The 16,027-nt window shown below is 44.1% G+C and overlaps 1 protein-coding gene across 4 annotated transcripts in view; it reads right to left on the bottom strand.

The window, feature by feature from the left end:
- Nucleotides 1–9,614: 9,614 nt before the first annotated feature.
- Nucleotides 9,615–16,027, bottom strand: part of Gigyf2 (GRB10 interacting GYF protein 2) — a 125,435-nt gene continuing 119,022 nt past the window's right edge. For 2 of the 4 annotated variants that reach the window (XM_032901557.1, XM_032901556.1), the window contains one exon: nucleotides 14,762–15,419. In XM_032901557.1, the coding sequence (XP_032757448.1) occupies nucleotides 15,184–15,419 (236 nt within the window). In that variant the 3' untranslated portion in view covers nucleotides 14,762–15,183. Of the gene's footprint in view, nucleotides 11,344–12,481; nucleotides 12,630–14,760; nucleotides 15,420–16,027 lie in introns of those variants that run through there. The other 2 variants (XM_032901560.1, XM_032901558.1) reach the window with 2 other exon arrangements.

The following is a 16,027-nucleotide window of genomic DNA, read 5'->3' as shown; positions in this document are numbered from 1 at the left end:
TTGACCTCAAGTGCTATGAAGACCTCATTGTCAGTGAAGTGAGATACTTGTCACATAACACGCTATACCATATGTAGACTTATAGTTTTTTTGTTTTTTCCGGAGCTGAAGACCAAACCCAGGGCCCAAGCGCTCTACCATTGAGCTAAATCCCCAACCCCAACTTATAGTTTATTATGAAATGCTATCAAGTATAAGGTTTATGGAGTGTGTGAGAGACAGGCGGGGGGGGGGATTACACTACATAGCACAGACTGGCCTCAAACTCGTGGCAATCCTCCTGTCTCATCCAAGTGCTGGGATTAGAGACAGGAGCTAGTACAATCACAGATGTTTACAGTGTCTGATCAAGACAAGGCCATACACTGGCTACTCTTATGTCCTTCAATGCTCACCAAAAGTGGTCAGCTCAGGACTTAAGAGTCTAAGCACACCAGAGAACTTGAGATTTGATACACGCAACACTTATTTCTTATAGCTTCCTTGGCTGCAAATCAGGCCCCAGATTTAATTGCACAATGCAATGATAAGCTGGATCACAGTAGGGTCAGGTTCTCATATGTGACCTTTAAACAATGGAGACCTTCAATCTGAGTGGGGATCCCTGGGCAGAACAGACAAATCTTAGAGTGTCCCACCAAATGTGCAGACCTCCCTGGCCTATTTTTCTTTTAGACAGTTTCATCTGCTACGCTCCCTCAAAAGAGGATGCCTGTTCTCAAGATCCACCCTGGTTAACTCTCTCTTCCTGTCCACATGAGACAGATGCCACCAGCTAGGAAGGATCAAGGACAAACTACTCTGCTAATGTGCACTAGCAACAAATGGGCAAGTACTCTTAGGAAGATTTTGCTGACTTATAGTACTATAAGCTTGGAGAGAAGGGGTGAGAGTTTTCAGATGGCAGACTAAGTTGGCAGGGTGTGACTAAGACTAGAGCCGGCTACATGTATTGGGTGCTTAGCCAAAAAACAAACCCAAATGAGAGGCTTCAGAAGAATCTCTTGGATAAGCCGGAGGGCATACCTAGGAGGGGTCCAGATTAGGTTAATTGTTGGTGAAGATCCACCCTGCCAATAAAAAGAAAGGGAAAGGTGTGTTTTCATCCATCTCCCCTGCTTCCTGCCAGTGGTGGTTTGAATAGGTTTGGCCCCCTTAGATTCACGTGTCTGACTGCTTGGTCCATAAGGAGTGGCACTATTAGGAGGTGTGGCCTTGTTGGAGGAAGGATGTCACTGTGGGGATGGGCTTTGAGGTCTCCTATGCTCAAGCTCTGTCCTGGTGTGAAATTCCAGTCTCCTCCTATCTGCCTTTGGATCATGATGTAGTACTCTAGGCTCCTCCAGCACCATGCCTGCCTGGATGTCTCCATGCTTCCCATCAGGGCGACAACAGACTAAACCTCTGAAAGTGCTATGTTGTCCTTGTATGAGAATTGCCTTGGTCATGGTGTCTCTTCCCAGAGATAAAACCCTAAGACAGTGACTATGTAGGCACCGTGACAATGTAACACATGATCTGCTTCAAGATTATTCTGACTTCCTGGCCACAGTGAGCTTGAACTGTGAGCAAAATAAACTCTTGCCCCCTTAACTTAGCTTTGCCACAGTATTTCATCACACCAGCAGTAAATTGGTTCTGAAACGTGGGGCTACTGCCCTGAGAAATTTGCGTCTCTTCAGTCTTTGGAACTGACTTGCAGAAGGAATATGAAGCTCTGTGGGAGCCCATTCTGATCTTGCTCCATTTGGTAAGGAGCAAGAACCCAGGTAGCTTGTTCACCAAGATGAATTTGGACTTCTGTTTTCTTCTGAAATTTGGTTTCTTTTGGGGGAGGCCAAGTGGGTCAAGTGTCTTCCTCTTCTTCACTGTGACTAAGTTGGACTCCATGCCAGAGTAGGACTGCTGCTGTTACTCTTTGAAGTCCACTTGCTTCTGCACTGAGAATCATCCAGAGGACATCTCCAGGCTACAGTCTTATAGCAGTGCACACCCACTGCTGTGCCTGATAGTCCTGCTCTGCTGAGGAGGCCGTATCTGGACAAGTTTAATGTTAATGATCGCTGCAGATGTCCAGGCCCCTATCTCAGAATCCTGGATCAATGTTTTGGTTAACTGAGTATCATGAGATGCTGACTTGTCTTCTCCCATGGTAACATCCCAATAAAGGGACAATAGATGTTTGGGCTCTTGGTACCCATTGCTGTTTCTGAGTTCCAGATGATCACATCCAAAAGATGCAGCTGACCAGGTTTAGGTGGAGGCTGAGCGGCCACTGGGACTAGAAAACCACCACCTATGGGTACTCCAGCAGCTGCAATGTTTTAGCTGTGAATCCAGGCCCACACCCACCCACCACAGTGGGTGTTAATACCCTCCCATCTCCTCTTCCTGCCTTCATGACAGAGCTGCCACATATCACTGGCCTACAGAAAGGGACCCTCTGCTAACCAGGGACATAACTGATCTTTTCTGAGATAGGCTCCATATCTCATCTGGCTAGATTCACTTATCCATTTTCTTACTTTCTGCAGTCCCCTCTCCTGTCACTGCTACTCACTTCAGAGTTATTTCTGTAAGCACAGCAACACATCACTTAACAAAAGCATGCCACTAGAAATACTCATTAGGTAACTTCACCATTGTACAAAACACGTGAGAGTATGCAATAGAAGATGGCTACCAAATCATGAGGCTGTGTGACCTGATGGGATCACAGTCCTTGATGACCAAAGCATTACTGGGCAGCACAAGTCTATTGAGCTGTAGCTGCGGTTGTCTCTCACACTGACATGGATTAGCAATTACAAGGCTGCTTCGGTGTATCATATCATAGGATTAAGCAACTGAGAAAATGGAATTGCCTCTTCACAATACTGAAGTTAGAGGTACTGAACCTTTGGTTTCCCCCAAACATTACTACTAATGGTCTGTTGTTAATCTGAAGGAAAACTGGTAACAGTCTGGTGACATATTTTGTGTGTGTTATAGCCAGTAGAAAATACAAGAGGACGGTGAGAGATTATTTCACTGGCATCTGCAACCGAGATGCAACCAGAGAGCAAACTGCCCCTATGGGGATGATTAGTGTTACACTGTGCCTTTAATGGATGCTCCCAGCACAAGCCATGTGAAGTGGCTACAAAATTGGCACCACAGAAGGTACTAATGTTGGTTTCCTGTAATTATGATTTAATATTGCATCTTTACATTCATTCACATTTTTCTTGATTATACCATGTTTTCTTGGAAATACCAAGTCTGTAAGGCTTGATACGTTTTTATAATAGGCTGGGCATAATTTGTAGAAAAATTAAAAAAGATTATTTTAGATTTGTGATCTCCTTTTCTGATATTTCTAGGTTATATGGTTTGTAAGTTTTTGTTTTCAAATCCTCAGAAATCTGCCCCCCCAAGCCCATACATGTTCAGAGGGGGCCCATGTAGTTCAGACCCATGCTGTTCAAGAACAAGCCATACAAGGAAGATGAATGGAAAATTCCTGAATAAAAATTAGGACCAGATTGAAGCCTGTCTAGGATGTGTGCAATGTATCAAAAGTCACGAGACAGTGTTAACTCTTAACTCTAAGTGTTAGAGGAATGAAGACAAAGTAATTATTGTTCAAGCAGAAGGTGTAATGTTACTAAAACTAGTAGACAAGTTTGATGAGTAACTAGGCCATTATTGGCTACCAAAAAGATGACAAGTACCTCAGTGAGGAGGAGACTCAGCACACACCACCTTGAGCAAGCTACTGAGGTAATGGCTTAAACCAACACCATGTGTCACCTACTGGGGGGTCACTTCTTCAGCACCCTTTCAAAATGGCATAACTGCAGTCAAATCATAAGCAAACCCCAGTTAAAGCCAAATAGGCATGTTCTCAAAAGCATTGTTCTGTTCTCTGAAACATGCCAAGGTATGAAAAGCAGATAGGCTGAAAAACCAAGGACTTCAGATTGAAGGAGACTCCAGAGACGAGATATGACCACTGCACTGTGTGCACTTATGCAGGCTTTGAGGCTCTTGGTGGGATGACTGTTGATACCTTAGCACAGCCTGGATATTGAATTTGTTCCATACCATTAATCCCCTAATTTTTATAACTGCAATATGGGCACGTACCCCACTGTTTCAAGGAAACAGAAGTGTTTAATGACAAGGGACATAAGGTATACAGCCTACACTCAGATGGATAGTTAAGAAATACCAAGTATGCGTCCACGTTAAGTGCTGCTCCATTAACAATAGCCAGAAACTGGAAACAGCCTAGATGTCCATCAAACTGGTGAAGGATAAAAAAAAACACATTACGTTTATGCAATGGAATATTATTCAGCTGTTAAAAATAAATAAAAATGTGCAGGTAAATAGGTGAAACTAGAAAAAAAAACCAATCATCCTGGGCAAGGTAGCCCAGACCCCAAAAGACAAACATTGTATATTTTCTCTTATATGTGGATATGAGCTTCTAAGATTTCTGTACATGTGCTACAATCTGAACAACCATAGGGGTTTAGGTCCTAGTAAGCGACCAGGAGGAGGGAACAGCTTTGCCAAGGAAGGGGAAATAGAAAGTAGTGTTACAGAGACACAAAGGGGAAGCTAGGTTATGAAGATTAGATAGGAAGGCGAGAGGAGGACAGGGTAATGAGGGATGATGGGGAGGAACGAGTAACACAAAAGGCCCCTTGAAAAACCATATGGAAGTCTACTGGTGTAGAAGCTTCCTAAAATGTATATACACATGTGGGAGGAGTCTAAACAGACGCACTGTATAACAGGGAAGGCAACACCCCAACTGGACATTTTATGCCAGAGCAAAACTTCCTCCACCAGGAATGGGTTGCGTCTTATTGAGTTGTCGGCCAAGGGTTTCATGACCACCCCCTTTCCCACCAAACAGCACAGGCGATTGCCAAGGCTGTTGGATACTCTCCACAACCCAATGGTAAGGCCCTACTGCAAAGACAGTACTTGTGTCATTGGACATGGAGAAGTTGAGCTGGTGACCAACTAGGCGCTCCATCTCTGCTGTGCACGCTACCTGAGGACAAAGGTACTTACCCATACTGCTCTGCTACAAGACCTATGACTCACAGCACTGATGTGCCTGCAAGACATACTGGTGTGGTCGAGGCACAAATGTTACTGGAAAAACAAACCACTTATATTCATCTACTTATAGATTTTAAAAATATAATATAGTCTGATTAGTTTCTCCTCACCCAATTCCTCTCAGATTCCCCCCATTATAACATGAACAGCCATATAAATAAAAAATAATTAAAAAAAATGAGAAACAAGAACAAACATAAAAATAAAAGGAGACAAAGAAAAAGTGCAAGAAACACACACAGATGCTGAGGCCACTTCTAAGACCCTCTCCATGACACTGCTCAAAGTGGCCAAGGACCTGAGACTCTAGGGCATGAGCAGAGGGGAAAACCTATCACTCTGCTAATGTAATGTAATACTACTACATAGCAACAAAATGACTGCACGTGGCATAATGTCGTATCCATCAATCAGTCTTCCTTCAACTCCTTCAACTCTCATCAAAGCTGCTTCTGCTGTAGATGGGAACTAAAACAGAGACCAACAACAGGACAATGTACAGCCTACCCCCAAACAATCTGACGGTGAGAACAGTTTCAGAGACAAGACAGGAAGAACAGTTAATAATGAAGCTAAGTGCTAACATGGAGCCTTCTGGAAGCCATGGTATACTGCCTTGGAGAGAAGACTTCCCTGATCCAACTGAAAGACATCTAAGATAGTGGTTACCTCCTTCTTGAGATGAAGAACCTTACCTACTTCCTATGTACTGTCACTTGTTAACATGTTTCCCTATACAGAGGCTAGGGATTCTACTGTTTAGTTAACTAGACTTTAAGGTACTCTTAACGTTGTAACTCTCTTGATGTTCTGATGCCACAACAGAGGTGGAACAAATACAGAAAGTTGCCAGTGCTACCATCCTAGCAGTCAACCAGACCAACATCCAAATCACAGGATCCTAACAGGGTATCCAAACAAACTCAGCTGTGTACAGAACCGGGTACTCAGAGTCACGTGGAAACCACCTGGATCACCACCACCCCAGTGTAAGAACAGAAGGCAGAAACTCAGATTTTGAATCTTCTCACTGGAAGATCCTTGCTCCACTGGTCAACCTGTTGAAGCACTATGCTGGCCTCTCAAGATCTATTTGCACAAACTCAACCACTTCACACAGCTATCTTGCTTCCAGAGAAGAGACAACCATGGGAGCCATCAATTATTAACACCCACTCTTCCCATTTTTTAGTGCCAGAATCCCAATGGCACTTAGGACTGCAAATACTCAGAGAAAATTCCAAATTTTATTCCATTTCTTAGAACTAGCCATATGGCATACATGTGTACTTGGTAAGGTGGGAAATGCAGAGTGAGACTCTCAAGCAAGGAAGGTCCTTGAAACTTTTGCCTGAGCTTTTGCCTTGTCCACACGTTCATCCTGTCTCATATACAGGAATGTAGATGGGGACTCCAACAGTCACCTTGGAATGATCTTAAGGATGAAAGCCATGGTCATGTTGATAAAGTAGAAAGAATCCAGGTCCTGGAGTCACCACGAGCCTTAGACTGATGAGCTCCAATTCCACTTGAGAAATAAACCATTAGAAATTGTTGCCTGGCCTTTCCTGTTACAGGAAACTAAACCCACTATTGACCCACTGATCATTTTAAGGACCATTTATTTCTAATAGTAACAAAGACAGTGGGGAGGGGCACTAATGTCCTCTTTTGGGGCTAAGAATAAATAATCCTTAAAGAGTCTTGGCTGTTTTCTAAGGTCAACAGCAGCTAACCACGTGCCCAAACCATCTTATGAAGTCCATCTCCAGAATGCCAGCCCTGCAGCAAGGACATCTTGTAGGCAGCTGTGGGGAAGGAGTCACCCTGTGCCCTCAGAGTCAACATGCTATTTGTCTCACAGGGGAAACTCTAGTTTCACTGGTAAACTTAGAGCTGAAATCCCCACACAGAGGACTTCAGCCTCTCTGGGTAACTAGCATCAGCAGAAGTTGTATGTGATCACCAATCCTAGGGAATCAAATATCTGACAGTGAGCATTACACATCTGTCTGCCTTAGTGCTCTCTGATGATCCGTGATCCCGAGTAAGCACTGCAGTCCCAGAGATAAGACAGAAAGAAATGGTTATCAGAAGATAGTTATAAAAACGAAACCTTCTAGAAGCCATGCCACACTGCTTTAGAGATTGTTACATTTCCCTGAGTCAACTTAAAGTCATCAAAATAGTGGCTGTCCCCTACTTGAGATGCTGTGCCTTACCTATATATTCAAGCCTATCACTTATAAAGTGGCTTGTAGGTCATGCTAAAGTTTTGTCAACTTGATACACAAGCCTGGGTCATTTGGGAAGACAGAAGGTGACTGAGAAATGCCTCTATCAGACTGACAGGGAAGTCGATCTATGGGCCATTTTCTCAACTAAAGATTGATGAGCTTGCCGTGGGCAGTGCCAACCCTGAACTCGTGGTCCTGGTAGCTGAGTAAGCCACGGCAGACAAGCCAGCACAGCATTTCTCTACGTCCTCTGCTTCAGTTCCCACTCCAGGTCCTTTCCTGACTTTCCCTGCAACTTTTAAGATGAATGAACCTCTTTCCTCAAGTTGGTTTTGGTTTTTATCATAGCTACAGAGAAGCAAAGTAGGACACCAAGAATTAGCTGGTCAAGCACCACTAAAGACACTGTCAGTTAGGCTTTCACTGGGGTCCTACCAAACTCAATTAGATGGCCAGCTTCTTTCTGTGAGAGACGTATATGGTTATGTTTGCATTGCATGCTAGCTGCTCTGTTGGTGAAGGTCTACTTCACAAACCCCACAAGAATGTTCATCTCAGAGCATCACTTGCCTCATTAGACTCACACATGGGCTTTTTATATTGAATAGTAGTCAGTCTTATCACTACTATGCCCATTTAAAATAGGATAGTGTGCTATGTGTGTGCTGTACATACATAGATAAAATGCCTGCACTAAAAATTCTGGGGGGAGGGGGTGCTTGTTGTCAAGTCCTGAGGACCTGAGCATTGGACCTCCACACATGTATCGGTTTTAAAAAGTGAAAAATATAAGTATCATGGTTGGCCCTGAAATTTAAAGCACAACTCCTCCTCTCAACAGGAAAACAGTCCCTGATGGAGACAGACAAATTCACTCACTTTATGCTGGTTCTTCCCTAAGTGAATATACACTCTTTGGCACTGTGGTCTTGCCACTCCTTCCACGAAGGTGAGTGTGATGGAGGCCATGCTCCTATTCCTGGAATCAAATACAGCATTATCACAGCAAGGAACCCAATGGAAGGGGGACCCAGCATCACTGCCAAGCCCATCATCCCCACTAAAGCCAGGGTAACAGCCCCGCAAACACCAGCTGAGTTCTAGCCTCCTATCACGAGCTGTCGCTCACTTGAGAGGCAGTCTGGGAAGGTCTACCTTACTAAGCCCTCAGAAAGCAAGCAGTCCCATCTGACAGCTCAACTCATGAGGTTACAGGATGATCCTTTCCTTAACTCACAACCAAAAAATTACCAATACAAGGCCACTGCTAGTTACAACTTGAAATTTTCTACAGAAGAACAGTGACCAGAACTGAAGCTATGTTGGAAACAGTCTCTATCAAGGTTTGTGTATATAAACCCAGTACACAAAACACAAACTGCTGGTTCTCAGTACCCAAGGTTCTGCAGTGCCTGGCTGAACCTGCCCAGGATGTACTCTGGGGAATCACACCAGTGCTGAACATAATCGTCATCATTTTCTCACATAACAATTCCATGAACCGAGGCATTTCAAACAATCTACAGGTGTTTCAGAGCATACTGGAAGATGTAGATTATATGCTAAACAGTACACCTCTTTAAATTAGTTAAGATTTCGTTATAATGAAAGGGTTCTGACCCAATCCTCTAAAACACCAAGGACTTTAAAACTAAGGATGGGGGTGCCACCCAGTGGCAGAATGTAAGTTTAACACACACCATCCCTGGCATGTCAGGGACTCCTTCACCCACCCCAACGACAGAACCCCAGTTAATAAGGAAGGAAACAATTTAAAGGAGTATGAAAATGCATAGTCAAGAGATGAAAAGTGTCCCCAGAAAAGTGGTGTTCACTAACTGGGAAGCCAACAGGGAGAAAAAAGAAAAATGAGGCTCCTGGTTAATCAAAGGGCATGCTACCTAACGGGCTCGGCCCTCCACACGTCCACTCTGTCCCAGCTTGTTTCTACACTGACTTTTATCTTGCTGGAACAACGAGTTTGATTTAGAAGAGCTGCACAGGTTCAGGGAAGGACATTCTGAAGGCAGGCTTTGCGGCACAGCAAGGCTTCCCAACACTCAGCTGGACCTCCCCCTTCCCAAACACAGTCACTGCTCCTCCCAGAGTGGCACAGGCTGCCTGTGGCTCCAAAGCCTGTGGTACTTATGGCTGCTCCCTCCATGACATCAGGAGGGAGAGTTCCATGCCAAGCTCAGCCTCAAGAGAGGTGAGCACAAGACACCCAGAGAGACCACAGCCACATTTTATTTAAGGTTTTTTTTTTTTTTTTATTTTCCTCCACACTGGCAAAAGTTCCGAGGGAGCTTAAATTTTTGTAAACATTTTAACTATCCCTCTTCCCCACCCCCCTTTTGAATTTACAAAGCAAAGGAGAGAAGTCTCACATTTTAATGGTTCCCTATCTCCTTATGCTATTTGATCCAAAAACTATTTACAAGTTTGTAGCAGTCTCTGTATAGCTATTGTACACGTTTAGGAGGGAGAGGTAAGAAGGGATAGGGAGAATGGTGATCCAAAACAATAAAAATAGAAACCAAATATAATCTTCCAATACTGAACTGCTCTCAGAGCAACCCCAGCCTTGCCCAGGCACCGAGGCTGAGCTGCCCACCACCGCGTGCGCCTCTTGCACAGGCCCAGCCGACCCACAGCTGCCGCCAAGGTGTTAGACTATCCCAGGTGATGTCCATCAGGCGTGGCGCAGAGGCAGAGCCTGCTTCTGCAGAGCTTGAGCACACTTGGACTAGCTGTGGAAGTGTGGAGCTGGCCTCCTGCTCCTGTGCTGCCCATCCCCACCCCCCACTGCATCCTCCTGCACAGTGGTGTCCACGGATGAAGGTCTTAAAGATGGTCAGGCTTTGTACATTCTCTTTCCAGAAAAGGCAAGCAACTTGCCATCCCAGAATTGTTCCACAAGACCTTTTCAGGGCCACGGAAAAACATGCACACGGTGCTCTGAGGAACAGGTGAAATTCCCAGCTTTCATCAGAAGCAAAAGTTTTTATCCCTATCTTAGTTGAAATTACACAAATTCATACATATGGTAAAGATGCCTCTTAAACGAGACAAATTTTCACATAAGGGCCCAAAACAAACTGGTCCTAGTCCTTTGAAGTAAAAATATTTATGGGAGGGGGAGGGGATCAGTTTTTATATGAAAGGAAAATTAAGTCCCTGTCCCAGGCCATAGGGTTTCCTTTGTCCAGTAGTAAGGTTGGAGTATGTCAGGGAAGACCACAGCTTGCTTGGAAAGTCACTATCTAATGAAGAACACATGAATTCTTTCTTCAGAAAAAACAGCGAGGGAAAGCAACACCAAACGAGCCAATCTAAACCCCTCACGGCCTTTGATGTAATCCCCATGTTACTGATGGCCATGCAACCTCCAGACAGATTCTGCCTGTCTGTGGCAATAGAGAAGTTACTGTCCGGGGGTGTTTGTTACTGGCCCATGTCTATTAACCATTAACTCTCTTCACAACCCCACCAGTTAAGGCCCTTTGCCTGTATGGGGTGGGCCAGAGGGATGGGGAGAAAGAACAAAACAGAACAAGAAGAGCGACAAGAGAAAGTAATCTGCTATTGGCAGATTCCAACACACTTCCAGGAGACAGTAGATAAAACCAACGCACAGTGAATGTGTGCTGCCAGCATTAGCCCTGCTGGGGAGCAATCCCAGCTGCCACCCCCAAGACAAAGGTCTGGTCCACCTAGGTACAGTCTGAGATGCTCACCAACAGTGATTTAAAGTAATCTTGGACACAAAGGGCTAGGAAAAAAAAAAAAAGCCTGAGATGATTGGTTCTGTGATTTGTTGCAGGGTGACAGAGCAAATAGTGAACGTATGTTGTATCCAATGAGGAGAAACCATGGTCACTAGGCAGGAGAGGGAAGGCTGGCACAGCGGCAGGTACTCAGTAGTCATCCAGAGTTTCAATCTCACCCATGTTCAGTCGCTCTGACGAGGCATTGACTGAAAACCCTAAAAGAAACAGTAAGTTTATGAGTGACTGCTCTGACAGCCGAGGGGCTCAATCTCAAGCAGCTGGCTGGAATTTAAGTCTCTTAGGCTTAAGATTTACACTAGACTGGGCATAGAAGGAAGACAAGAAGAAAGATGCAAGTGGACCTGTACAGGAAAGGCTCTCTGGGAATGGAATCCGCTCAGGAGAAGCATCACTGACTCATAAGTGATGAGACACTGGAACACTAACGCTACTGGTCACGTCGTGAAGGGACTTTTTCAATAACATCCACAACCACAAGTTGATAAGAATTTGTGATAGGCCTCTTGAGAGCGAGCAACTCCCAAGATGGCTTCCTGGTTCCTCTGCCCTGAATGAGTCCTCAACTGTTTCAGCTGTTGTCTGAAGGCCTAAAGCAAACTCCCTCTACTCCGCTGCAGTTGCTGGTACTGGGTGGGTTTTTCACACCTTCATTTTGTACTTCAGTGTTCAAATTTTCAAATAAATACACAGCTGAAATATTCCAATAACAAACAAAAATGCCTTTCAGCACTATTTGTGGGCTTGTGGGCCAATTTAAGAAACCCAGCAACCCTCATTCATTATTTATGAAACACTGTTCCACCGCCCTGGCGTCTTTAAAGCCCTAATTTAGGCTTCTGCTTTTTTAGGAAAGCTGCTGTATGTGAGGACAACAGCCCTCAGTACTCAACGGGGAAGGAGGTGTCTACCACAGAGGAGTGAGGCGGCCTGCAGCTCCAGTTCACCGGCTGAGACAACGCAGTGTCCTAGCAGTGCAGTCACTCAGTACCTATAGAATGTGGGTTAACAAGCTCTGCTTCACTGAACATCCGCTTCCAGCACAAATCAGCATTCGAGCTTCTGAACTAGCTCTGCTGTCGTCCATTTTTGTTATCTCTGTATGAAATGCTAAGCAATGCTTTAAAGTTTGGGGGACCAGAACACTGTCAGTTTGCTTATCCCAGCACATGGGCACATCTTCTACACTTACATGCTCAGGAAAGATTGTCTACTACTCTTAAAACCACACAGTAAAATAAACCTTTTCATGAAAGACTGTAGTGATGTATTTGGTTACTGTCAGTACCTAAAACCTTCCTCTCACCCCACCTGAGACTCCAGACCTATTCTTACCTAATAAACTGGGATCTGCTCGAACCATCTTCTGCTTTTTCTTCTTCTTGCCACTTTGCACAGCCTCAAAATTTGATTGTTGGTTGTTGCTTTGATTGGTCTGAAATACCGAATGGAGTGTACTATGGTTCATCCCCCAGACAGAGTCCTGTGAAACAAGACACAAAACAGCACTACAATTATACCGTGCATGAGAGGTGGCTTTGAGAGAATGGCAGGTTTGCCTTTGCCTTGTCAAGTGTGAGTCTGTTAACCAAAGTCCTGGTGAGACAGCTCACAGGGCAAGAGTGCTTGCCCTGGCTGAGGAGATGGCTCAGCGGTTAAGGGTGCACACTATTTTTGTAGAGGACCCGAGTCTGCCTTTGTGCCAGGCGGTAACTGCAGCTCCAGGGGTATGGCATGTTTGATCGTGCAGGTACTCGTGTGCACATAATAACTGACCCACAACATACAATTTAAAATAATTTTAAAAATAAATTTAAAAAAAAAAGAAGAAAAAAGCCCAAACCAGTCTCAGCACTAAGAGAGGGCCACTGAGTCCTCATTTACAATACTCTACTTCATGTCTGATGTCGCTACAAAGTCTTTCCTAAAACTTTTTCACTCTAGCTCTATCAGAACGAATGTCCTAGGTTTTCCATCAGAGACAGCGTCTGTGTCATCTATTAAGAAATGCAATGTAGTCGGGCAGTAAGTAGTGGCTCACACCTGTAGTCCTAGCACTCAGGAGGCAGAAGCAGGCAAGATCTCTATAAGTTAGGACTAAGCCTGGTCTACAGAGCAAGTTCCAGGACAGCCAAGGCTATACAGAGTAACCTGTTGTGGGAAAACAAAAAACAAAACAAAACAAACAAACAAACAAAAAATAAACCAACCAAATAGCACCAAAAAACCCCCCAAAAAAACAAAAATAAAAACAAAACAAACAAACAAACAAACAAAAAAACCCAACAACAAAAAACTGCAATTCACAGCACTTGGCTATCTGCAGGCTTCAACTCTATGGCAACACATACACCTGACTCACAGGAAAACACTGCTGTTCTCTAGTCCACAAGCCAGAGAACTAACTGGCAGTATATCAAAAGCTAAAACCAGATATGGTATTTATAGTGCAATCCCAGAATGGACTTGTTACCTGAATACGGCTCCAACACTGGCTAACTGCTTAACTATACAGCAGCCCTATATCCTTTATTCTTATTGTTCTTAGACTCCAGTTCAAAGATCAGGGGCCAGTGCCAAGGAAGGAGCGGAGAAAGCACTGTGGACTCTATGGCACATGCACATAGGATTCCCTTGCTGTCTCACCTACAGGAGAGCATCCCACAGGTCCTCCTGAATTACTTCATACCACTGCTCCTGCAGTGTCCTGAGACATCCGTTCTACTGTGCTCTGTTATATATAGCCCTAAGTCTGCTCCACTCAGTTAGATCTAAAATGCCTTGTGCTATACTGTATTTTTCCACATCTTCAGAAAGAACTACAATGCAGTTATCCTCTCTAGCAGAATAATGTGGTTCAAGGATATGAATATTTTTATCTTCTTTATGAGCCTTACCAATTTGTCTTTCAGAAAACATACATTGCCAGTCCTCAAAGATCCCACATGTCACTGAATTGTTAGTTTATTTTTTATGGTCATTATGAGCACACATGCTCAGAGAGGCAAAATAATCTTTAACACCCAAGGCGCATGGTCTCAGCTGAAGCAGGACAAAGGAGCATCCATCCACCTTCCTACTTCAGTTCACACCCTGTAAACCTTTTGCTTCTTTCTGTCAGTCATCTGGTACAATGTTTTCACATCTCTGTGCCTCTGTGACTGATTTCACTGTTACGGCCTCTAAGGCTTAGGTGCTATCAAGCCCTTCTGAGCCCAGAAAGACTATGCTCCATCTGAGGGAGAAGATGAGCAGTGGAGGTTGTACAAGGGAGAATGACAGCTGCCTGGTGAGAATCAGTATTAAGGAATCAGCAATGCCTCTAACAAAATCCCGAGACACATTATGTACCGAGATAAGACGCTGTGTTAATGAGACCCGCAGAACTTAACCCTGTGTAATCCACAGAGGCAATGCTGGTACTCTGATTTTCTAGTCATTCAGACTTTATAGGGTAGTGGTTCTAAACCTGAGGGGGTCATGACCCCTTTTGGGAGGGTCAAACAACCCTTTCACAGGGGTTGCATATCAGATATCCTGCATTTCAGATATTTACATGATTCAAAACAGTAGCAAAATTAGTTATGAAGTAGTAATGAAAATAACTGTATGGCTAGAGGTCGCCACAACATGAGGAACCACATTAAAGGGCTGCAGCATTAGGAATGTTGAGAACCACTGGTTTAGAACAAAGCTACAACAAGGAACAAAGATTAACTGTATCTTCACATCCCCTTCAACAGCACCACGAAATACCTGTCAAACGCCATATACAGTGACACTGCTGACAGGATTGACAGAAATACATGGGTTATGTTGGGATCTGCAGCTCAACTAAAACATATATATGAATCAAGAAAACAGACTCAAGTACCTTGGCTCTATTTGCTATCTGGAACATTTACACAGATATGTACTGTGAAGGTCATACAGATTTTGAAAAGTTTTAGATGCATTTACAATATATTTTTTAAACTTCCCTGTCTTCTCAACATTTACAGACATTCCTACTCACAGGTACTGTATACACTGTTACTTTATACCTGCTGCTGCTGCTGCTGCTGCTGCTGCTGCTGCTGCTGCTGTTGTTGCTGCTGCTGCTGTTGCTGCTGCTGCTGCTGACGCTGCTGGTTGGCTTTCTGTTTGGCACGGCGCTCAAGGAACTGCTTAGCAAACTCCTTAGCCTCAGAAGTATCTCCTAAATAGGCCCTGGTATAGTCATGGACTTCATAAGGAGACTCCACTTCTTTCAAGAAAGAAACAAACGTGGGCACTGCAGTAAAAGAGGGAAGGAGACGTGAGACCAAACACTAAAACAAACCCCATGTACAGAGACACAGCCTCCGTGTTACTATGTCACCACAGTAGCACAGGCAGGAGTGTAAATGCTCTGTGGCTGCTGTGGGAGAGACTCTTATCTGTCTAATACAGATGAAAGAGACCCATCAGTGCTGAGAATTCCACAACAGCACCATCCAACAAAGACACAACACACCACACTTCACTGAATGTTAGGTTGGTTCAACTCCATGTTACAATGACTGACAGGCATTTGTCTAAAACTAAAGCAACCTGAGGACTGTTCCCTTCTTTCTTCATTAAGTGTGATGATGGACGTCAGCTACCACGACAGCTATGGTATATAGATCAGTATACATCTTCTGAAACTTGTAATTAATTGGGGTATTATGTTTTTTAGAGAGCATTAAGTGGAAAATGGAAATTGTGTGCTTTCAGAAAAAAACACAAACACCAGAGTTAGACAGACATGGGTTTAAAACTTGATTCTGAAGTCTGCTGGCTGTGTGACCTTGATGAGTTACTTAACCATTCTGAGCCTCTGTTTCCTAATTCATAAAATGGGGATAATATCACCTACCT

This window comes from Rattus rattus, chromosome 4 (genome assembly GCF_011064425.1).
Source record: "Rattus rattus isolate New Zealand chromosome 4, Rrattus_CSIRO_v1, whole genome shotgun sequence".
NCBI lineage: Eukaryota > Metazoa > Chordata > Mammalia > Rodentia > Muridae > Rattus > Rattus rattus.
Note: the sequence above shows the minus strand (reverse complement) of the source record. Positions and strands in the feature narration are given on the sequence as shown.